Genomic DNA, 25,633 nt, shown 5'->3' with positions numbered 1-25,633 from the left:
CTCAGCCCCTCTAGCTCAGGAACGAACCGTGTTGCAAATCATTGGATTTTTTATGTTTGTATGTTTCTTTAGGTGTGGATTTGTCCAAGTTTCTGGGGGATAACCGGATGTTTGCTAGTATGGCACATGCTGGCATTGTTATTCGGATGAATTTCGATTTATGTCTTATAATTTATCTTGTGCTATATTTGAGGTATTCTTGCTGCAATTCCTTTTATCATACACTTGTCTTTGCCAAGGTTTAAGATTTAGTAGTCATTTGTCAGACCCCTCTCTGCAGACCATCTCTACAAACCATGTACTGCTGTCTTCCTCAGTTTGGATTCATCGGCACTGCTGATCATCGTAAGCAAACACTGATAAGACTGGGCTTACTTCCTTTGTTGAATTGTTTATGTATATTAGGAAGAGGATGGGCCCCTAGTACCGACCCTTGTGATACACAACTCATTACCTCTCTCCATTCAGATTTTACTATGTTAAAAGTAATCTTACTATGTAACAAGCAATCATATGTCAAAAGTAATCTTACTATGTCAAAAGCTTTCAGGGAATGTAAGAATATTCAGTCTGTGGAGCTGTCTCTCCAGTTTTGTTGTTGACATCTTAATATATCTTGAGGTTATCTTGAGATGATTTCGGGGCTTTAGTGTCCCCGCGGCCCGGTCCTCGACCAAGATTCCACCCCCCAGGAAGTAGCCCGTGACATCTGACTAACACCCAGGTACCTATTTTACTGCTAGGTAACAGGGGTATAGGGTGAAAGAAACTTTACCCATTGTTTCTCGCCGGCGCCCGGGATCGAACCCTGGACCAGAGGTTCACAAGTCCAGCGTGCTGTCCGCTCGGCCGACCGACTCCCATAGAACCATAAGTTGGCCAAGTAGTATTTTCCTTGGCTGAATCTATGTTAAGGTTTGTTAATAACATTCAAACGATCTAAGAGCTCTGGCAGCCTTCTTTTTATCACACACACTCTCTCTCTAATATCTTTCAAAAATACTTGTTAGCCATACCGCCCTGAAGTTTGTTGGCTTATGTCTTTCTTTTTATATTTATATAGGTTATACACCTTTAGCCTCTTTCCAAATTTCAGGCCGTTCTCCAACTTCTAATGAGGAGTTGAAGACTATACCAAGAGACCCACATAATGCTTCAGATGCCTCTTATAGGATCCATGGTGAGATATAGTCAGTCCTGTGGCTTTCATCATGTCCAACTCCTTTAATTGTTTCATTACTTCCTATGGGGTTACTTCTACTTTAATCAATCTTAATTCTATAGGTTCCATTAGAAATCGTAGATCTAGAAACAGGTTTGGTTCTGTCATAAAAAATTATCTGAAAATTGTATTGTATTCTTTGCACACTTCCTTATTATTCGCTATGTGGCTTCTTGGCTTTAGTGGTGTCAGTTCACTTGTTTATTTTACCGACATGTGCCTTTATAATTGTCTAGGCTTATCACTGGACTTGTATTCTGTATCGTTCTCATTCTGCTTCTAAGCTTCTTCCAAATTCCTGTGACTCAATTCCTCTCTCTTGAGTGCATGTTGAGGATCGTCTCTGTTCTGAGCTTTTTGTATTTCTTCCCTGTCCATTTATTTTTCTTTTTTGCCTCCAAGCATTGTCTGTTAAACCACAGCCATTTTTTTCTGTTGGCTCCTTTATCTCTTAGACGTAATATAACACTGTTACATTTAACCTAACCCAGTAAAAGGTCTCTTGAGTTCCAATAGTTTATTTATCCTCCAATTTCTTAGCATTTGGTAGTTATGATGTCCATTATGCCGTGAGTTTTTTATTGTAAAGCATTTACCATGGTATTCACTGTAATGCTTCCTTAACCTTCTGGTACTCGCATTTATGGAGACCTAGTCTTACACTTTCCTCTTTTCTTCCCTTTACAACAGCTACATACCAACTACATCATCGAAGAACAACACCCACTGATCCCTTGCCCCCTTTGGTCACTGGCTCCACTGGTCACTGGCCCCACTGGTCACTGGCCCCCACTGGTCACTGGCCCCATCTGGTCACTGGCCCCCACTGGTCACTGGCTCCCCACTGGTTACTTGCCCCCACTGGTCACTGGCCCCCCTCTGTCCACTGGGCCCCCACTGGTCTCTGGTCCCTCTGGTCACTGGCCTCCCACTGGTCACTGGCCCCTCTGGTCACTGGCTCCACTGGTCACTGGCCCCCACTGGTCACTGGCCCCCACTGGCCACTGGCCCCCCACTGGTTACTTGCCCCCACTGGTCACTGGCCGTACTGATCACTGGCCCCCTCGGGTTACTAGCCCCTTCTGGTCACTGGCCCCAACTGGTCACTGGTCCCACTGGTCACTGTCCCACTGGTCACTGGTCACCACTGGTAACTGGCCCCCTCACTAATCACAGGCCCCCACTGGTCACTGCCCCCACTGGTCACTGGCCCCAACTGGTCACTGGCCCCCACTGGTCACTGGCCCCACTGGTCACTGGCCCCAACTGGTCACTGGCCCCACTAGTCACTGGCCCTCTCTGGTCACTGGTCCCCTCTGGTCACTGGCCCCCGACTGGTCACTGGCCCCACTGGTAACTGGCCCCAATGGTCACTGACCCCCAATGGTCACGGGCCCTACTTGTCACTTGCCTCACTGGTCACTGGCCCCCATTGGTTAATGGCCCCACTGGTCACTGGCCCCCATTGGTTAATGGCCCCACTGGTCACTGGCTCCCATTGGTTAATGGCCCCACTGGTCACTGGCCCCCATTGGTCAATGGCCCCACTGGTCCAACCGTCCTCGCACTTTCGTATAGTCAATATTGACTTATTAAATACAATTATTACTTAACCTATTATAGGTATAGGTTAAGTAATAATTGTAATTACGAAGCAATAAGATGTTTGTCTTAACATACTAAGAAGGTTAGGTAAGGTCGGTGTTTTCTATGAAGCATTTCAAGGTAAACTAAAATATTCACAATAAATTAGTCACATATGCACTTATTTAATAAGTCAATATTGACTGTAAGAAAGTGCGAGAACGGGTTGACTGGTCACTGGCCCCACTGGTAACTGGCCCCCCACTGATCACAGGTCCCCCCACTGATCACAGGCTCCCCACTGATCACAGGCCCCCCACTGGTCACTGGCCCCACTGGTCACTTGCCCCATTGGTCAATGGCCCCCACTGGTCACTAGCCCCCCCCACCGGTCACTGACCCCCCACTGGTCACTAGCTTCCCCCCCCCCCCACTGGTAACTGGCCCCACTGGTCACTGGCCCCACTGGTCACTGGCCCCCACTGGTCACTGGCCCACCACTAGTAACTGGCCCCAACTGGTCACTGGTCCAAATGGTCACTGGCCCCCACTGGTCACTGGCCCCACTGGTCACTGGCCCCACTGGTCATTGGCCCCCACTGGTCACTGGCCCCCACTGGTCACTGGCCCCCACTGGTCACTGGCCCACCACTAGTAACTGGCCCCAACTGGTCACTGGCCCTAATGGTCACTGGCCCCCACTGGTCACTGGCGCCACTGGCCACTGGCCACACTGGTCACTGGCCCCCCACTGGTCACTGGCCTCACTGGTCACTGGCCCCTCTGGTCACTGGCCCCCTCTGGTCACTGGCCCGACTGGTCACTGGCCCCTCTGGTCACTGGCCCCCCCACTCGTCACTGGCCCCCCACTCGTCACTGGCCTTACTGGTCACTGGTCTTACTGATCACTGGCCCCACTGGTCATTGACTCCCCTCTGGTCACTGGCCCCCTACTGGTCACTGGCTCCCCTCTGGTCACTGGCCCCCTCTGGTCACTGGCCCCCTCTGGTCACTGGCCCCCTCTGGTCACTGGCCCCCCACTGGTCACTGGCTCCCCTCTGGTCACTGGCCCCCTCTGGTCACTGGCCCCCCACTGGTCACTGGCCCCAGTGGTCATTGGCTCCCCACTGGTCACTGGCCCCCCACTGGTCACTGGCCCCTTATTGTCACTGGCCCCCTCTGGTCACTGGCCCCCTCTGGTAAATGGCCCCCTACTGGTCACAGGCCCCACTGTTCACTGGCCCCAATTGGTCACTGGCCCCACTAGTCACTGGCCCTCTCGGGTCACTGGCCCTCTCCGGTCACTGGCCCCCCACTGGTCACTTGCCTCCTCTGGTCACTGGCCCCACCACTGGTCACTGGCCCTCCACTGGTCACTGGCCCCCCCTCTGGTCAATGGCCGCCCCCCACTGGTCACTGGCCCCACTGGTCACTGACCCCTTCTGATCAATGGCCCCTAACTGGTCACTGGTTCCCCTCTGGTCACTGGCCCCCCACTGGTCACTGGCCCTCTCTAGTCACTGGCCCCCTACTGGTCACTGGCCCACCATGATCAATGTCCCCTAACTGGACACTGGCCCTCCTCTGGTCACTGGCCCCCCAATGGTCACTGGCCCCCACTGGTCACTGGCCCCCACTAATCACTGGCCCCCACTGGTCACTGGCCCCCACTGGTCACTGGCCCCCCTCTGGTCACTGGCCCCCCACTTGTCACTGGCCCCCCTCTGATCACTGACCCCCTCTGGTAACTGGCTCCCCACTGGCCACTGGCCCCATCTGATCACTGACCCCCTACTGGTCACTGGCCCCCTTTGGTCACTGGCCCCCCACTGGTCACTGGCCACCCACTAGTCTCTGGCCCCTCTCCGGTCACTGGCCTCCTATTGGTCACTGGCCCTCTCTAGTCACTGGCCCCCTCTGGTCACTGGCCTCCTATTGGTCACTGGCCCTCTCTAGTCACTGGCCCCCTACTGGTCACTGGCCACCTCTGATCACTGGCCCCCCACAGGTCACTGGCCCCCTCACTGGTCACTGGCGCTTTCTAGTCACTTGCCCCCCTCTTATCACGGCATGGCCCCCCACTGGTCACTGGCCGCCTCTGGTCCCTTTCCCCCACTGATGACTGCCCCCCACTGGTCACTGGCCTCCATCTGGTCACTGGTCTTCCCCTGGCCACTGATCCTCTCTGGTCACTGGTCCCCCCACTGGGCACTGGCCCCCCCCCACTGGTCACTGGCCACAAACTGGTCATTGGCCCCTTCTGGTCACTGCCCCCCATGACCCCACAGGTCAATGGCCCTTAACTGGTCACTGGCCCCCCACTGGTCACTGCCCCCCTCTGGTCACTGGCCTCCTCTGGTCACTGGCCCCCACTGGTCACTGGCCCCCACTGGTCATTGGCCCCCCTCTGGTCACTGACCCCTCTTGGTCACTGGCCTCCTCTGCCACTGTGTCCCTCTGGTCACTGGCCTCCTCTGTCACTGGCCCCCACTGGTCACTGGCCCCCACTGGTCACTGGCCCCCCACTGGTCACTGGCCACCCACTAGTCTCTGGCCCCTCTCCGGTCACTGTCCCCCTTCTGATCGCAGGCTTCCCACTGGTCACTGGCCCTCTCTAGTCACTGGCCCATTACTGTTCACTGGCCCCCCTCTGATCACTGGCCCCCCACTGGTCACTGGCCCCCTCTGGTCACTGGCCTCCTATTGGTCACTGGCCCTCTCTAGTCACTGGCCCCCTCTGGTCACTGGCCTCCTATTGGTCACTGGCCCTCTCTAGTCACTGGCCCCCTACTGATCACTGGCCACCTCTGATCACTGGCCTCCACATGTCACTGGCCGCCTCACTGGTCACTGGCGCTTTCTACTCACTGGCCCCCCTCTTATCACGGCATGGCCCCCCCACTGGTCACTGGCCCCCTCTGGTCCCTTTCCCCCACTGATGACTGCCCCCCACTGGTCACTGGCCCCCATCTGGTCACTGGTCTTCCCCTGGGCACTGATCCTCTCTGGTCACTGGTCCCCCCACTGGTCACTGGCCCCCCCACTGGTCACTGGCCACCCATTGGTCATTGGCCCCTCCTGGTCACTGGCCTCCTCTGTCACTGTGTCCCTCTGGTCACTGGCCTCCTCTGTCACTGGCCCCCACTGGTCACTGGCCCCCCACTGGTCACTGGCCACCCACTAGTTTCTGGCCCCTCTCCGGTCACTGTCCCCCCTCTGATCATTGGCCCCCCACTGGTCACTGGTCCCCTCTGGTCACTGGCCTCCTATTGGTCACTGGCCCTCTCTAGTCACTGGCCCGCTCTGGTCACTGGCCTCCTATTGGTCACTGGCCCTCTCTAGTCACTGGCCCCCATCTGGTCACTGGTCTTCCCCTGGGCACTGATCCTCTCTGGTCACTGGTCCCCCCACTGGTCACTGGCCCCCCCACTGGTCACTGGCCACCCACTGGTCATTGGCCCCTTCTGGTCACTGCCCCCCCCCATGGGTCACTGGCTCCCCACAGGTCAATGGCCCTTAACTGGTCACTGGTCCCCCTCTGGTCACTGGCCCCCACTGGTCACTAGCCTCCACTGGTCACTGGCTTCCCACTGGCACTTTCCCCTCACTGGTCACTGGTTCCCCTTTTGTTCACTGGCTCCCACTGGACACCGGCCCCCTCTTGTCACTGCCCCCCACTGGTCACTGGCCTCCCACTGGTCACTGGCTACCCACTAGTCCCTGGCCCCTCTCCGGTCACTGGCCCCCCTCTGATCGCAGGCCTCCCACTGGTCACTGGCCCTCTCTAGTCACTCGCCCCTTACTGGTCACTGGCCCCCCTCTGATCACTGGTCCCCCACTGGTCACTGGCCCCATCTGGTCACTGGCCCCCCACTGGTCACTGGCCCACCTAACTGGTCACTGGCCCCCTTTTGGTCACTGGTCCTCCACTGGTCACTAGTCCTCTCTGGTCACTGGCCCCCACTGGTCACTAGCCACCCTGTGGTCACTGGCCCCCCACTGGTCACTGGCCCCCTCTGGTCACTGGCCCCCCACTGGTCACTGGCCCCAACTGGTCACTAGCCCCCACTGGTCACTGGCCCCCCACTGGTCACTGGCCCCCTCTGGTCACTAGCCCCCACTGGTCACTGGCCACCTACTGGTCACTGGCCCCCTCTGGTCACTGGCCCCAACTTGTCACTGACCCCAACTGGTCACTAGCCCCCACTGGTCACTGGCCCCCTCTGGTCACTGGCACCCCACTGGTCACTGGCCCCCTCTGGTCACTGGCCCCCACTGGTCACTAGCCCCCACTGGTCACTGGCCCCCATCTGGTCACTGCCCCCCCACTTGTCACTGGCCCCCAATAGGCATTGGCCCCCTTCTGGTCACTGCCCCTCTCTGGTCTTTGTCCTCCTCTGTCACTGGTCCCCACTGGTCACTAGCCCCCCTATGGTCACTGGCCCCCACTGGTCACTGGCCCCCACTGGTCACTGGCCCCCACTAGTCACTGGCCCACATTGGTCACTGGCCCCCCACTGGTCACTGGCCCCCTCTGGTCACTGGCCCCCTCTGGTCACTGACCCCCCATTGGTCACTGGCCTAACACTGGTCACTGGCCCTCACTGGTCACTGGCCCCCTACTGGTCATTTTCCACCCTCTGGTCACTGCCCCCCTCTGGTCACAGCAGTTCTCTTAATTGTCACTGGCCTCCTCGGGTCACTGGCCCCCACTGGTCACTGGCCACCACTACTGGCCCCCACTGGTCACTGACCCCACTGGTCACTAGCTCCCAACTGGTCCCTGGCACCCACTGGTCACTGCCCCCCTCTGGTCACAGGCCCACACTGGACACTGGGCCCCACTGGTCACTGGCCCCCACTGGTCACTGGCCCCTACTGGTCACTGGCCCCTATCTGCTCACTGGCTCCACTGGTCACTGGCCCCCCTCTGGTAACTGGCGGTCTTCTCTGGTCACTGTCCCCTCTGGTCACTCGCCTCCTCTAGTCACTGGCCTCCTCTGGTCACTGGCCCCCCACTGGTTACTAGCCCTCGACTGGTCATTGCCCCCTCTGGTCACTGCCCCCATATGGTGACTGGCCCCATCTGGTCAATGGCATCCCACTGGTCACTGGCCCCCACATGTCACTGACCCCCTTTGGTTACTGCCCCCCTCTAGTCACTGGCCCCCCACTGGTCACTGGCTCTTCACTGGTCACTATAGCCCTCCATTGGTCACTGCCCCCTCTTGTCACTGGCCCCCTCTGGTCACTGGTCCCTTCTGGTCACTGGCCCCTACTGGTCACTGGCCCCCTACTGGCCACTGGCCCCCACTTGTCACTGGCCCCAGCTAGTCACTGGCCCCCACTGGTCACTGGCTTCCCACTGGTCACTAGCCCTGCATTGTACACTGGCCCCCTCTTGTCACTGGTCCCCTCTGGTCACTGCCCCGCTCTTGTCACTGGCCTCCTCTAGTCACTGGCCCCTTCTGGTCACTGGCCGCCACTGGTCACTGGCCCCCTACTGGCCACTGGCCCCCACTTGTCACTGGCCCCCGCTAGTCACTGGCCCCCACTTGTCACTGGCTTCCCACTGGTCACTAGCCCTCCATTGTATACTGGCCCCCCTCTGGTCACTGGCCCCCTCTGGTCACTGGCCCCCTCTGGTCACTGCCCCCCTCTTGTCACCGGCCTCCTCTAGTCACTGGCCCCCATTGATCACTGACCCCCTCTGGTCAATGGCCCCCACTGGTCACTGCCCCCCTCTGGTCACTTGCGTCACTGGTCTCTAGCTCCCATTGGTCACTGGCCCCCCACTGGCCACTGGCCCCCCACTTTTCACTGGCTCTCCATTGGTACCTAGCACCCACTGGTCACTGGCCCCCCACTAGTCACTGATGCCCTCTGGTCACTGCTCCTCCACTGGTCACTGGCCCCCCTCTGGCAACTGGCCCCACTAGTCACTGGCCCTCTCTTGTCACTTGCCCCCTAATGGTCACTGGCCCCCTCTGATCACTGGCCCCCACTGGTCACTGGCTCCCCCTCTGATCACTGCCCCTCACTTGTCTCTGGCACCCTAATGGTCACTGGCCCCTCAACGGTCACTGGCCTCTCACTGGTCACTGACCCTCCCACTGGTCACTGCCCCCCCAATAGTCACTGGCCCCCCATTGGTTACTGGCCCCCCCCTGGTCACTGGCCTCCTCTGGTCACTGGTCCCCACTGGTTACTGGCCCCCACTGGTCACTGGCCCCCCTCCTGGTCACTGGCCTTCTCTGTCACTGGCCCTACTCGTCACTGCCCCTCCATTGGTCACTGGCCCCCACTTGTCACTGGCCCCCACTGGTAACTGGCCCCCATTGGTCACTGCCGCTCTCTGGTAACTGGCCTTCACTGGTCTCTGGCCCCCCACTGGTCACTGGCCCCCACTGGTCACTGGCCCCCTCTGGTCACTGGCCCCCCACTGGTCACTGGCCCCCCAACGGTCACTGGCCCCCCTCTGATCACTGGGTCCCTCTGTTCACTGGCTCCATACTGGCCACTGGCCACCCTCTCTTCACTGGCCCCCACTGGTCACTGGGCCCCCTTTGGTATCTGGCCCCCACTGGTCACTGGCCCCCTCTGATCACTGGCCCTCTCTGGTCACTGGCCCCCACTGGTCACTGGCCCCCTCTGGTCACTGGCCCCCCTACTGATCACTGGCCCTCTCTGTTCACTGCTCCCCTCTGGTCACTGCCCCCCCCACTGGTCACTGCACCCCCCCCCCTTTGGTTACTGGCTTCCACTGGTCACTGGCCCTCCACTGATTACTGGCCCCCACTTGTCACTGGCCCCCCCCCCCTCTGGTCACTGGCCCCCACTGGTAACTGGCCCCCTCTGGTCACTGGCCCCCACTGGTCACTGGCCTCCCACTGGTCACTGGCCCTCCACTGGTCACTGTCCCCCCACTGGTCACTGGCCCTCCACTGGTCACTGGCCCCCACTGGCCACTGGCTCCCTCTGGTCACTGGCCTCCACTGATCACTGGCCCCCCACTGGTCACTGGCCCCCCACTGGTCACTGGCCCTCCACTGGTCACTGGCCCCCACTGATCACTGGTCCCCCATTGGTCACTGGCCCGCCCCTTCTTGTCATTGGCCCCCTCAGGTTACTGGCCCCGCAATGGTCACTGGCCCCCACTGGTCACTGCCCCCTCTAGTCACTGGCCCCGCACTGGTCACTGGCCCCCCTCTGGTCACTGGCTTCCACCGGTCACTGGCCCTCTACTGATCACTAGCCCCCACTGGTCACTGGCTCCCACTTGTCACTGGCCCCCCTCTGGTCACTGACCCCCACTGATCACTGGCTCCCCACTGGTCACTGGCCTCCCACTGGTCACTGGCCCTCCACTGGTCACTGGCGCCCTCTGGTCACTGGTCCCCTTTGGTCACTGGCCCCTACTGATCAATGACCCCCACTGGTCACTGGCCTCCCACTGGTCACTGGCCCTCCACTGGTTACTGTCCCCCCCCTGGTCACTGGCCCTCCACTGGTCACTGGCCCCCACTGATCACTTGCCCCTCATTGGTCTCTGGCCCCCCCCTCTGGTCACTGGCCCCTCTCTGGTTACTGGCCCCCCAATGGTCACTGGCCCCCAACTGGTCACTGGCCCCCTCTGGTCACTGCCCTCCACTGGTCACTGCCCCCCCATGTCACTGGCCCCCCACTCGTCACTGGCCCCTCTGGTCACTGGCCTCTCACTGGTCACTGGCCCCCTACTGGTCACTGGCCCCCCACTGGTCACTTCACCCCCACCAATCACTGGCCCCTAAATGATCACTGGCCCCTTACTGATCACTGGCCCCTTCTGCTCACTGGCCCTCCACTAGTCACTGTCCCTCCACTGGTCACTGGCTTTTCACTGGTCACTGGTCCCCCACTGGTCACTGCCCCCACTGGTCACTGGCCCCCACTGGTCACTGGCCCCCACTGGTCACTGGCCCCCACTGGTCACTTCCATCCCACTGGTCACTGCCCCCACTGGTCACTGGCCCCCACTGGTCACTGGCCCCCACTGGTCACTTCCCTCCCACTGGTCACTGCCCCCACTGGTCACTGGCCCCCACTGGTCACTTCCCTCCCAGTGGTCACTGGCCCCCCAATGGTCACTGACATCTCAAGTTAATGATATGAAGGTCCATTTCTCTTTGTATGAAGACCAAGTCTAATCATGCTAATTGGTCTTCACCGCTCCTGTGTGTTTCTTCCATAACATATTGTGGTAAGGAGGTCCTTTCTACAGTTTATACCAGTTTTGGTCCGTCATGTCTATCCTCACCTTCTCGAATTTCTTGAGTCCAAGTCAGTTTGCCCATGGTTGAAATCTCTCATTGCTAGCATCTTTGCTCTCACTCTATGTGATAATTCAACTATACTTTGTATGACATTTATTCAAGCCCTGCTTTTTCTCTTATATTCTTGTTTTGGATTATCTAGGCGATTGAAACACCTAGATAATTTCACAACCACTTTTTCTCCTTTCACTAAAATAATTATTGCAACATGGTTAGCATAATTGATTTCCTCAAAAATGATCTGTTTAAACCTGCTATTTCTTCTGATCAGCAGTGTCATTTCCCTTTCTCCCATCTGTTTTTATTCTCTTCCGGCCATTTAATATATTCTGAGAAATACTGAATTTGTGTTCACTTAATTTCTATTATCACTACTACATCGTTTTTTTCATGTCTTTCTTTTCTTTGTTTGCCTTTCCATCAGCATTAGTGCACTAGTATGTCAGGTGCTTCATGGATTATCGACATAGGCACTCCCAGGCTGTGGTAGGGGAATGAGTTTTCTTCGCGTCTAGAAGGAAAGGATAGGATGAAAGTAGTGGCTAGAGGAGAGAGTGGGTAGTGGTTAGTGGGATCATTGGTAAAGGGGAAAGACTGTGGGTACGGGTTAAAGATGTGTGTTTTGGAACTGGAATTAATGAGTTAGAGAGAAAGAATCCTTAGGAGTGTATGGAAAGGGAAATGTGAGTGAATTTGAGGGTGAGTGAACGTGAATATGAGTGAATTTGAGTGTGAGTTAATATGAGTGTGAGTGAACTTGAGTATGAGTGAATTTTGAGTGTGAGTGAACTTGAGTATGAGTGAATTTGTGTGTGGCTAAATTTGAGTGTGAGTGAATTTGAGTGTGGTTGAATTTGAGTGTGAGGTAATATGAGTGTGAGTGAACTTGAGTATGAGTGAATTTTGAGTGTGAGTGAACTTGAGTATGAGTGAATTTGTGTGAGGCTAAATTTGAGTGTGAGTGAATTTGAGTGTGAGGGAACTTAAGTGTGAGTGAATTTGAGTGTGAGTGAACTTTATTGTGAGTAAACTTTACTGTGAATGAACTTGAGTGTGAATTTGAGTGTAAGAAAGTCGATTATATGTAAATATGAGTATGAGTACTCTTTAGTTTGAGTGAACTTGACTGTAAGTGTACTTGAGTGTGAATAAACTTGAGCGTGAGTGAACTTGACGGTGAATGAGCTTGAATGTTAATGAGCTTAGCTGTGGGTAAACTTGAGTGTGAGTGAACTTGGGTGTGAGTGAATTTGAGTTAGAGTAAATTTGATTATGAGAGAAATTGTCTGTGAATGAACTTGTGTCTGAGTGAAATTGAGTGAGGGTGAATACGATTCCATGTTTAGTTAAATGTGAGTGAAGTTAGTGAACACGAGTGGGAGTGAGCTTGAGTATTAATTAACACAAGCGTGTATGAGCTTAGTGTGAGTGAACACAAGCGTGTGTGAGTGAACACAAGCATGTATGAACTTAGTGTGAGTGAACACAAGCATGCATGAGCTTAAGTGTATGAGTTTGAAAGTGAGTGAAGTTGAGTGAAAGTGAAGATGAGTGAAAGTGAACAAGAGTGTAAGTGAACATGAGTGAGAGTGAACACTAGTATGAGTGAAGTTGAGTGTGAGTGAACACGAAAATGAACACGCATGAAGGAGAGTGAATAATCCAGAGGTCATCATCCAGGACCTACATCACTGTGTGACCAACTCTTAACACAGTACAACGTGTCCTCCTGATAGCACGTCGCATTTTGACGTACACTCTACCTAAGGCCAAAAATCATCGTACTAGAAAAAGGTTCGCGAAATTGACATACTGTACCGTTTTCTGTTTTGGGTCCTCTGGTAGGTTAGGCAAAGGGAACTTTAGTACGACAGTACCCAAACGTTGGGAAATCTTAGGAGGACGGGCTGGTTAGCCTATCCATCCAAATACAATTATACTTTTATCTTTGACGTTAATATATCATTACTTCACTTACACATCTGTAAGTGAATAACGAGACGTTACGAGTGGAGTCCCGAAGGGGTCAATCCTTGGACCTATACTGTTTCTGATATATGTAAATGATCTCCCAGAGGGTATAGAATCCTTTCTCTCAATGTTTGCCGATGACGCAAAAAATATGAGGAGGATTGAAACTGAGAATGATAGGAGGCTACAAGATGACCTAGACAGACTGAGTGAATGGTCCAACAAATGGCTGTTGAAGTTCAACCCGAGTAAATGCAAAGTAATGAAACTAGGCAGTGGAACAGGAGGCCAGACACAGGATACAGAATAGGAGATGAAGTACTTAATGAAACGGGCAGAGAGAAAGATCTAGGAGTTGATATCACACCAAACCTATCTTCTGAAGCCCACATAAAAAGAATAACGTCAGCGGCATATGCGAGGCTGGCTAACATCAGAACAGCGTTCAGTAACCTATGTAAGGAATCATTCAGAATCTTGTACACCACATATGTAAGACCAATCCTGGAGTATGCGGCTCCAGCATGGAGCCCGTACCTTGTCAAGCTCAAGACGAAGCTGGAAAAAGTCCAAAGGTATGTCACTAGACTAGTCCCAGAACTAAGAGGCATGAGTTACGAGGAAAGGCTGCGGGAAATGCACCTTACGACACTGGAAGACAGAAGAGTAAGGGGAGACATGATCACAACCTACAAAATCCTCAGGGGAATTGACCTGCTAAACAAGGATAAACTATTCAACACTGATGGGACGCGAACAACGGGACACAGGTGGAAACTGAGTACCCACATGAGCCACAGAGACGGTAGAAGGAACTTTTTCAGTGTCAGAGTAGTTAACGGATGGAATGCACTAGGCAGTGATGTGGTGGAGGCTGACTCTATACACAGTTTCAAATGTAGATATGATAGGCTCAGGAATCTGTACACCAGTTGATTGACAGTTGAGAGGCGGGACCAAAGAGCCAAAGCTCAACCCCCGCAAGCACAAATAGGTGAGTACAAATAGGTGAGTACATCTGTTATCCAACAGAAAGGAGGAATATTTTAAGTGGTGTAATAATAAAAAACTTTTTTTTTCTTAAATAAGTATAATTTTTGTTATGTATAGATTGTTTAAGAATAGTTAGGCCTGGGAATGGTTAGATAAGGTGTTTTGGTGTCGTTGACTTAGTGTTTGCAGTAGAGACTGGAGGTGAATGAAGCAAGTCTCGAATCATAACTTTGAGCACAGTAAGTTTCACAAAAGTACAAAATATGGACTATCGCAAACTGAGTGAGTACATATGTAGTACATATATATCGTAAACATGCATGCTGTATGTTTGAATGTTGCGCTGCCACATAAAACTCACTATTCATCGTGTTCAAACTGTTCTCGATACGTTTTGTTCACTTCCTGTGTTTGAAGTTCTGCTCTCTCACTAGTCTATATTCACAAATAACTCTCAATAAAACTTCAAACGCCCAACCAGTTCCACCTTTCATCTTAATATTTTACGCTACTCTAATATAATGCAATATTAATGCACTTGTCTTTACTGTTTTTATTATAAAGCTGGGACTAGCAGAGCGGGAGGATGATATATATGGCAGTGAACTAGCACACTCACCTGTGAGGGCAGAGTTTACGACAGGAGCCAGGTGTGTGAGGCAGACTGCCACCCACACCATCAACATGCCCCGCACCATCACCACTGACGTGGCTGCTGCTGCTTCTACTGCTGGCGCTGCTGCTTCTACTGCTGGCGCTGCTGCTTCTACTGCTGGTGCTGCTGCTTCTACTGCTGGTGCTGCTGCTTCTACTGCTGGTGCTGGTACTGCTGGTGCTGCTGCTTCTACTGCTGGTGCTGGTACTGCTGGTGCTGCTGCTTCTACTGCTGGTGCTGCTGCTTCTACTGCTGGTGCTGCTGCTTCTACTGCTGGCGCTGCTGCTTCTACTGCTGGTGCTGGTACTGCTGGTGCTGCTGCTGCTGCTGGTGGTACTGCCGCTCCTGCTGCTGGTACTGCTAGTGGTGGTGGTGCTGCTGCTGATGTTGGAACTGCTGGAGGTGCTGCTGCTACTGTTGCCACTGTTGTTGCTGCTGCTGGTACTGATGGTGCTGTTACTAATGCTAGTGATGCTCCTGGGGCAGCTGCCAGTGCTCCTGGTGGTGTTTACATATGGAAATCGCTGCCAGTACTGCAATATAGCATTTGTTACTTGAAAATAGCATCAACAGAGTCAACATAAATGAAACACTTGACAAAAGGCTGCCATAAACACACTTAACTAGAGGCTGTCATCAACACACTTAACTTATGGCTGTCATCAACACACTTAACTTAAGGCTGTCATCAACACAACTGACTAAAGGCTGCCATCAACACACTTAACTTAAGGCGGTCATCATCACACTTAACTTAAGGTTGTCATCAACACACTTAACTTAAGGTTGTCATCAACACACTTAACTTAAGGTTGTCATCAACACACTTAACTTAAGGCTGTCATCAACACATTTAACTTAAGGCTCTCATCAACACAACTGACTAAAGGCTGTCATCAACACACTTAACTTAAGGCTGTCAACCCACTTAACTTAAGGCTGTCATCAACACACTGAACTAAAGGCTGTAATAAACACACTTAACTTAAGGCTGTCATCAACACCCTTAACTTAAGGCTGTCATCAACACAACTGACTTAAGGCTGTCATCAACACCCTTAACTTAAGGCTGTCATCAACACAACTGACTTAAGGCTGTCATCAACACACTTAACTTAAGGCTGTCATCAACACCCTTAACTTAAGGCTGTCATCAACACAACTGACTAAAGGCTGTCATCAACACCCTTAACTTAAGGCTGTCATCAACACAACTGACTTAAGGCTGTCATCAACACAATTGACTAAAGGCTCTCATCAACACACTGAACTTAAGGCTGTCATCAACACACTGAACTAAAGGCTCTCAGTATTAGGGATGACAGTGTATGTGCCCTTTTTTCAGAAAAAGGGCCGATTTGGAGTTAAAGGTTTGTTATGGGTAAAATAATTTCCGATATCTTAGAAGTTTGTTAAGAGTTCTTATGGGAGAAATTCAAAATTTGTCAGAGTTCAGTTTTATGAAAATATTTCAGAGTTCGTGTAATCATAGAAGTTTATTTACAAGTTTATGACAGAAATTTGGAAAAACGATCATTTTCAGAGAATATTGTCAAAGTTTTGTTAAGGAAAACAGACATCTTAGCCATGACTTTTAGTTTTTTTATCCATTTACGGTTGTTTCACGTGTAAAGACCGAAATTGTACAGAGACCAGTTTAAACACTGAAAATTCATCAGAGACCAGTTTTATATCCATTTACAGCTGTTTCACCTGTAAAGTCCAAAAATTAGTCCGAGCCCAGTTTAAGCTCAAATTTCATCAGAGTCCAATTTGAGCCCGAAAATAATTATTATTTTCTCTGATTATTTTTGGGTATAAACTGGACTCTAACAAATTTGTGGTCTTTTACTGGACTCTGATAATATTTGAATATCCTCCATAAGAACTCTTTGAGAATGCAAGTGTCAGTAAAACTCTGAATTATTTCGGTCTCAAAGTGAACTCTGACTAATTTTAGGCCTTTGCGGGACTCTGATTTTAGGGCATAAATTGGACTCTGACGAATTTCTGTCTACAACTGGACTGACGAACTTTCGACATGAACTGGTCTGACGGATTTTCAGCCTGAACTGGTCTCTGGCGGATTTTGGGGCTTAAACTAAACTCTGGCGATTTTTTGGTATAAACTGAACTGTGATGAATTTCTGTCTACAACTGAATTCTGACTAATTTTCAGTCTTTATGGGACTGATTATTTTTGGGTATAAACTGGACTCTGATTATTTTCGGGCTCAAATTGGACTTTGATGAAATTTGAGCTTTAACTGGTCTCTGACAAATTTTTGGACTGTACAGGTGAAACAGCTGTAAATAGATATAAAACTGGTCTCTGATGAATTTTCAGTGTTTAAGCTGGTCTCTGTATAATTTCGGTCTTTACACGTGAAACAGCCGTAAATGGATATAAAAACTAAAAGTCAGGGCTAAGATGTCTGCTTTCCTTAACAAAACTTTGACAATATTTTCTGAAAATGGTCGTTTTTTCCAAATTTCTGTCATAAACTTGTAAAGAAACTTCTATGATTACACAAACTCTGAAATATTTTCATACAACTGAACTCTGAAAATTTTTGAATTTCTCCCATAAGAACTCTTAACAAACTTCTAAGATATCGGTAATTATTTTTCTCTTAAGAATTCTTTAATTCCAAATCAGTTACTGGCCAAATTCACCTGGAACCCCTGACGCTTCATCGTCCTCTTCCTTAATTCACCTGGAACCCCCTGACCCTCCAGCGTCCTCTTTTCCCCCCCAAAAAATGGACGCTGGGAGGACATCCCTACTACTGCTGTCATCAACACACTTAACTAAAGGCTGTCATCAACACACTTAACTAAAGGCTGTCATCAACACACGGAACTAAAGGCTGTCATCAACACACTTAACTAAAGGCTGTCATCAACACACTTAACTAATGGCTGTCATCAACACACTTAACTAAAGGCTGTCATTAACACACTTTATAAAAGGCCACAGTATTGTGGTTAAGAAATCCCAGATTTAACAGACAAATGCTCGATTCAAAATGGGAGACAGAGCTGGAGTATGTAAAATTTTTGGCTTATCAATAGAGGAAAAAATTAACAGGATAGCATACATACACACACGTTACCACGATAACACACACACACACAAGGAAGTAATGTCCATAGTGAGGGAGGTAGCCATGAAAGCAGCCCCCTCACAGGAAGCAGCAAAGGCCACTAGTCAGCTGCTGGAAAGAAAAAGATCAGTGGTAGCTGTGGGCATTAGTATGTAGTAAGCAGGAAGGCTCCAATAGGACAGAATGCAACGATAAGGACAGAGCAGCAGCGAATGAAATATTAAGAAGGCTAGAGAGATGGAAAGGACTGAACATTGAATTGAGAAAGTTTTCAGGATGGGCTGGTACAACGAGGACAGAGACTGTTTGTTAAAGATAGTGTTTGCAAACGAAGCCCCAAAGGAGAAGATTCTAACAAGGAAGAGCCACCTGCAATATGTGGGAGAATTAAAAAAAGTATTCCTCCAGAGGGACATTATGAGGGAGGAGAGAGCCATAGCTGCAGAAGAAAGGAAGAAGCGCAGAGTGAGAGGAGAAAACCAGGAAAACACAGCTTCCAACACAACATCCCCAGGGGTGAGGGGGGAACCCACAACCAGCAACCCAGTACCACCAGAGGGGAAGGCAACTCCACAACCCTCATCTCCATAGAAACCCCCCCCCCTACCCCAAACACTCCCTGCCCCCACTCAAATGTTCAGCCAACTCTCCCTCCCCCCTCACCCGACTCCCACCCTGCTACCCCTCCCCTACTCCCACCATGTCCTCCCTCCCCCCCTTTCCCCCACTGTCGTCCCTCCCCCTTCAACCCATACCTCCCTGTCCCCCCTATCACTTGACCCCCCACCCCTCACTCCACTATCCTCTGAGACCCCGTTACCGACCCCACAAATCCTCACGCCCATGGAACAGCTTGACCCATCAGCTGAATGCTAACCAAGAAGGGACAGAAGAAAGTGAGTCTCATTAAGGCAATGTACACTAACATAGATGGGATTACAAATAAAACAAATGAACTTGGAGAATGGATACTTGAAGAAAACCCAGACATAATAGCACTCACAGAAACAAAGCTAACGAAAACCATAACAAATGCAGTGTTTCCAAAGGACTACTGTGTTGTGAGGGAAGACAGAGAAGGAAGAGGAGGTGGTGGTGTAGCTCTGCTGGTAAGAAAAGGCTGGGATTTTGAGGAGATGATTATTCAGGGCTGTGAAGGTTTCAGTGACTACATAAAAGGTGCAATAGCAACTGGAGAACAAAAAATTATAGTCGCAGTCATACATAACCCGCCATCAAATGACAGAAGACCCAGACAGGAATATGATAGAAACAACATGGCCACCATTAACATAATAGAGAGAACAGTGTCTCTTGGTAGTAGGAATGGATCTGGACTACTAATCATGAGGGACTTCAACCACAGGAAGATAGATTGGGAGAGCAGAGGCCCTCATGGAGGACAAGATACATGAAGAGCTAAGCTGCTGGATGCCGCCACAAGAAACTTTCTAAGCCAACACATCAAGGGACCGACAAGAATGAAAGGGGAGGATGAACCAACTATGCTTCATCTGATATTTACCCTCAATGAGTTGGATATAAGGAAAGTTAAGATGGAAGCCCCCTTGGGAATGAGTGATCACAGTGTATTGATCCTTGAGTACTTAGTAGAGCTTGGACTTATCTCCCCCAAAAAAGAACTAGAAAACAAAAAGGCTGGCATACCGAAAGGGGAATTATGAAGGGATGAGAAGTTTCCTATGGGATATACCTTGGGACACAGACCTCAAAGCTAAGTCTGTACAAGACATGATGGACTATGGCACCCAAATGTGTCAGGAGGCAGTAAACAGGTTTATCCCGGCCCAAAGGGAAAAATCCGAGAAGCAAAATAAGAATGCATGGTGTAACAGGATATGTATGGAAGCAAAGGAACTGAGCAAAAGGGCGTGGAGCAACTTCCGAAATAACAGAACACCAGAAAGCAGAGAGAGATACCAGAGAACCAGGAATGAGTATGTTAGTGTGAGCAGGGAAGCAGAGAATAATTATGAAAATGATCTAGCAAGCAAAGCCAAGACTGATCCAAAACTACTCCACAGTCACACCAGGTAATGAAACGTACAACAAGCAAAGACAGTTATACAGAGAATGACAAAGATATGTGTGAAGAACTCAACAAGAGGTTCCAGGAGGTCTTCACAATAGAATATGGTGAGGTCACTGCTCTAGGAGAGGGGGCAGTAAACCAGGTGGCTTTGGAGGGGTTCAAAATTACGAGAGATGAGGTCAAGAGACACCTGTTGGATCGGGATGTGAGAAAGGCTGTTGGTCCAGACGGGATCTCACCATAGGTATTGAAAGAGTGTGCAGAGGCACTCTGCTTGCCACTCTCCATAGAGTATAGCAGGTCACTGGAGACGGGAGACCTACCAGAAATATGGAAAGCGGCTAATGTGGTCTCAATATACAAAAAGGGTGACAGACAAGAGGCACTGAACTACATGCCAGTGTCCTTAACTTGTATACCATGCAAAATGATGGAGAAGATCGTGAGAAAAAATCTAGTAACACATCTGGAGAGAAGGGACTTCATGACAAATCACCAACATGGGTTCAGGGAGAGTAAATCTTGCCTTACTGGCTTAATAATACCTACGATCAGGTGACAAAGATTAAGCAAGAACGAGAAGGCTGGGCGGACTGCATTGTTTTGGAATGTCGGAAAGCCTTTGACACAGTCCCCCATAAGAGGCTGGTATATAAGCTGGAGAGACAGGCAGGAGTAACTGGTAAAGTGCTCCAGTGGATAAGGGAATACCTAAGCAATAGGAAGCAAGGAGTTACAGTGAGGGGTGAGAGGCAAGGGCTAGGTCAGGTTCACTTCCTTCAGTCCCTCTTCATATCCAATCCCATCCAACTCCGGGACTAGCCTCGTCGCAAATTTGTTTAACCTTTACCAGTTTCCTAAAGTGTTTCTTTTGGTGGAGGCTTCATGATTGAGCTGCATACTCCAGTGGATGGAGAATACAGTGGATGGGGCTCCACTCTGTGCGACGCCGAAGTTTCCGCTCCAGACTACTTCCGATTGTCCCACTTTCCAGACCCCATTCATCCCCAGGTCTACAGTACCTGCTACTGGTACGGGTGATGGCTTCAAACAGCTTCCATTTATGGGCTAATCATGCCCGTGCCACCTCTGGGTTGGCTTAATCTTTATCAATCAATCAAACATATCACACGACTTGATAAATATCCAGGACGGATCGAAACGTCGTTGTTTCTCCATTTTCTGATGTGTGGTTTGTTCATCATATCTTCAGCCACGTTATTGTGACTCACGTAACCCGTCCTCTTACAAGGTACGTCGTTTGTCGCTCGTATACGCTACGAACATATATCGACATAATTTAAAATGAAAATATAATTTCCAACTAAATTGATTGTTTTTTTTTCCAAAACATCAAGTTAAGGGTCCTCTGGTAGGTTTGGATTGCAGGAAGTTTCCCTAAGGTTTCAAAACGTTATGAAAACCGTTAATTGAAAGTTTCCTGTCCTATTATATCAGCCTATGCCACAGGACCCAAAACAGAAAACGGGACAGTACGTCACTTTCGTGAGCCGATTTCATTTTTAATTACGTCGATTTTTAGTCTGAGTGCAGATACTAGCGAAGAGCGACTTAATTTGTAAGAGAATGGGTTGTTGACAGAGTAAGATGCTTACTTGTGGCATCCATAAGGAGACTATGAAGCATAAAGTAAGCATCTTACTTCGTTTTATATATATATATATATATATATATATATATATATATATATATATATATATATATATATATATATATATATATATATATATATATATATATATATATATATATATATATATATATATTTATTCAAGAGTTCTTAAATTCTTGTAAAGCCACTAGAACGCAAAGCATTTCGGACAGTTTCTTAATCTTAATTTTCCCTGGAATACGGCCCAACAAATTGTTTAAAACCAGGTATTCACTGCTGGATGAACACAGGCTACAATTAAGGATTGGCACCCAGTCAATCCTCTCCAGCCAGGATACGAATCCAGACCAAATAACTCGCAAAGCGCGGGCCAGTGTCTTATCACCGCGCCATGGGGACTGTTCTATTCTTCGATTTCCAACCTTCCTTTATTAAACAGCCTTGTCGTGTCTTCGAGTCGTCCCTTGTTATCTTCAAATGTCGCAAGAACCAGTTTAGTTTTTAAAGACTGTCTTGTGGAACAAGTTTTCCAGCATTCCTAATCTCTTTCTCCAATTTAACGCTTCAGGATCATATCCTGAACATACCTGCCTTCTACTTCAAAAACTTATTCAGTCCACCTCCTTGCAAGTTGACGATGCTTTTCTAACAGTACGTGAACACCAACGCTTTCTATCTTCTCTTCCCAGTGATCTATGCAATAACCCATTTCCCATCGCTTTTGACGCTGCCCATTTCCCCTCTTCCCACCACTTATCCACATTACACACTGCTCGCTTTTCCCTTTCCCACCACTCCACCACACTACACACAACAATATTTTGGCTAATCTGACTCCCCTGATTGTTACCTCCCTTACTTCGTCCCCTCTAAGCAGGAGCTTAGAACTTCTCGGACTTGGGCTCTCGTTTGTTATTTTCCCTGGTCCTCGCTGTGGCATTGTCCTCATTATTTCCTATGATAAGTTGTTCAATTCAAACAATTTTAACTCTAGTGCTCTTTCGGACCAGTCTTCCTTCAAGGGAGCATTTATTCCAAGTAGTCAAGAGTACTTGACTACTTGGAATAAGTACTACTTGACTACTTGTTTTCTAGGCAAGCTACGCTTACCCCCTTTCCCTTTTCTTAACTTTCTTCTTATTCTGAACTTCATCCTATTATTAACTTCCGTCTTGCGTTTACCTTTTTATCTTATCTGCTCCTCTCCTCTCACCTCACTATATTTCAATATTTTATTCATCAATCAATATTTCATTATTCATCAATCAATCCTCTTTTCTATCACTCGTCTTGATAATTGTCCAGGGCGGACCGAAGCGTTGTCGTTTTAACATTTTCTGAAGTGTGGTTTGGTCATCATACGTTCAGCCACGTTATTGTGACTCACAGAGAGGAAGAACTTACCTGGATCACACCAGAGCGTTCATCCCGACAACACCCTGCTGTGCGAGGCGACGATACAGTGTAGCGGGGCGTGTGTGTGTGTACTCCAGCGTACTGAGGGTAGCTCGTGTCTCTGTGAACTCCAGCGAACTGAGTGTAGCGGATGTGTGTGTGTGTGTCTCTGTGTACTCCAACGTAGTGAGTGTAAGGCTAATGTTACAGCTGTGTGAGACACGCTAGTCATCACTCTGTGGCCACACCCTTCCCACACTGTTGTCTGTCACATTACTCTTACCTGTCTGCACCTTCCATCCCAGCTCTCTCACATGCCACCATCAGTGGTTACTGTACACTTACATTGTTTCGGACATCCCAGTGCACTATCCCTTACTGTCCATGATCATCCCATACACCTCCGGTCACCATCTCTAACTGAGTATGATAGTAAGCATACAATTTTAAATTTAGGTTCAATTATTTCTAGGTGCAAAAGCTACCGGCATATTAAGGAAGTTTAATTGGGAACAATCGGCAAAAACTCTAGCTTAAACTGATAAATTAATTTTTGGTAAGAAAATAATACTACTTATTACTTAAATATATATATATATATATATATATATATATATATATATATATATATATATATATATATATATATATATATATATATATATATATATAAATATATATATATATATATATATATATATATATATATATGTATATATATATATATATATATATATATATATATATATATATATATATATATATATATATATATATATATATATATATATATATATATATATATATATATGTATGTCGTACCTAGTAGCCAGAATGCACTTCTCGGCCTACTATGCAAGGCCCGATTTGCCTAATAAGCCAAGTTTTCCGGAATTAATATATTTTCTCTATTATTTTTCTTATGAAATGATAAATCTGTCCATTTCATTATGTATGAGGTCAATTTCTTTTTATTGGAGTTAAAATTAACGTAGATATATGACCGAACCTAACTAACCCTACTTAACCTAACCTAACCTATCTCTATAGGTTAGGTTAGGTTAGGTAGCCGAAGAAGTTAGGTTAGGTTAGGTAGGTTAGGTAGTCGAAAAACAATTAATTCATGAAAACTTGGCTTATTAGGCAAATCGGCCTTGCATAGTAGGCTGACAAGTGCGTTCTGGCTATTAGGTACGACATATATATATATATATATATATATATATATATATATATATATATATATATATATATATGTCGTACCTAGTAGCCAGAACGCACTTCTCAGCCTACTATGCAAGGCCCAATTTGCCTAATAAGCCAAGTTTTCATGAATTAATTCTTTTTCGAGTACCTAACCTACCTAACCTAACCTAACCTAACTTTTTCCATTACCTAACCTATACAGATAGGTTAGGTTAGGTAGGGTTGGTTGGGTTCGGTTATATATCTACGTTAATTTTAACTCCAATAAAAAAAAATTGATCTCATACATAATGAAATGGGTAGCTTTATCATTTCATAAGAAAAAAACTAGAGAAAATATATTAATTCAGGAAAACTTGGCTTATTAGGCAAATCGGGCCTTGCATAGTAGGCCGAGAAGTGCATTCTGGCTACTAGGTACGACATATATATATATATATATATATATATATATATATATATATATATATATATATATATATATATATATATATATATATATATTATTAAATATGACCGAAAAAGTAAGATTAATCTTACTTTTTCGGTCATATTTAATAATATATGTCTACAGGAAAGACTGCTACCAAAATATACTAATATATATATATATATATATATATATATATATATATATATATATATATATATATATATATATATATATATATATATATATATATATATATAACTTTAGAACACTTTCCCACCAGGAGACTCGAACCCTAGCCAGCACAGAAGCCTTCCAGCAACTGGCATAACAGGTACGCCTTAACCCTCTCCACCACCCGCTCAGGTGCCCTGTAGTTACCAGTTGCGTTGCTCCTGGGAGTATGGGTTCGAGTCACTTCTGGGGTGTGAGTTTTCAGTCATATATATATATATATATATATATATATATATATATATATATATATATATATATATATATATATATATATATGACTGAAAACTCACACCCCAGAAGTGACTCGAGCCCATACTCCCAGGAGCAACGCAACTGGTAACTACAGGGCGCCTTAATCCGCTTGACCATCACGGCCGGACAAAAGGAAGTGATAGCCGAAGCTATTTGAACCACTTCCCCGCCGGCAACTCGGATGGTAATCTTGGGCATAGCATTTCACCAAATCACCTCATTCTTTGGGGCACACGTGAGGAACACAAATGCGAACAAGCCTGAATGGTCCCCAGGACTATATGCGACTGAAAACTCACACCCCAGAAGTGACTCGAACCCATACTCCCAGGAGCAACGCAACTGGTAACTACAGGGCGCCTTAATCCGCTTGTGACAGTAGATGACTCTACTCTCGTCACCAGACGACAACCAAAAGAAATTGCCTGAAGTGATTAATTACGATAATTGACTGATCGCAGCAGTCAGCAACAAAGTACCACGGTAATCACAAACAATTGTCTCCCACTAGACAACAACATGATGATACTCTACGTTAATCTTTAACACTTGTCTCTCTCTTGTTAACAATAACTCAACATAT

The 25,633-nt window shown here is 48.4% G+C and overlaps 1 protein-coding gene across 2 annotated transcripts in view; it reads right to left on the bottom strand.

Moving 5' to 3' along the window:
• The window catches only part of LOC123751082 (ankyrin homolog), a 138,078-nt gene extending 114,773 nt beyond the window's left edge, over positions 1-23,305 (bottom strand). The window contains exons 1-2 of one of the 2 annotated variants that reach the window (XM_069333154.1): positions 22,935-23,305; positions 14,702-15,270 (exon numbers count right to left, since the gene is read on the bottom strand). In XM_069333154.1, the coding sequence (XP_069189255.1) occupies positions 14,702-14,780 (79 nt within the window). In that variant the 5' untranslated portion in view covers positions 14,781-15,270; positions 22,935-23,305. The remainder of the gene's footprint in view (positions 1-14,701; positions 15,271-22,934) is intronic. The other variant, XM_069333148.1, reaches the window with a different exon arrangement.
• Positions 23,306-25,633: the final 2,328 nt, after the last annotated feature.

Source organism: Procambarus clarkii, chromosome 4 (assembly GCF_040958095.1).
Source record: "Procambarus clarkii isolate CNS0578487 chromosome 4, FALCON_Pclarkii_2.0, whole genome shotgun sequence".
NCBI lineage: Eukaryota > Metazoa > Arthropoda > Malacostraca > Decapoda > Cambaridae > Procambarus > Procambarus clarkii.
The sequence above is the reverse complement of the archived record's forward strand: the minus strand, read 5'-3'. Positions and strand labels throughout refer to the sequence as shown.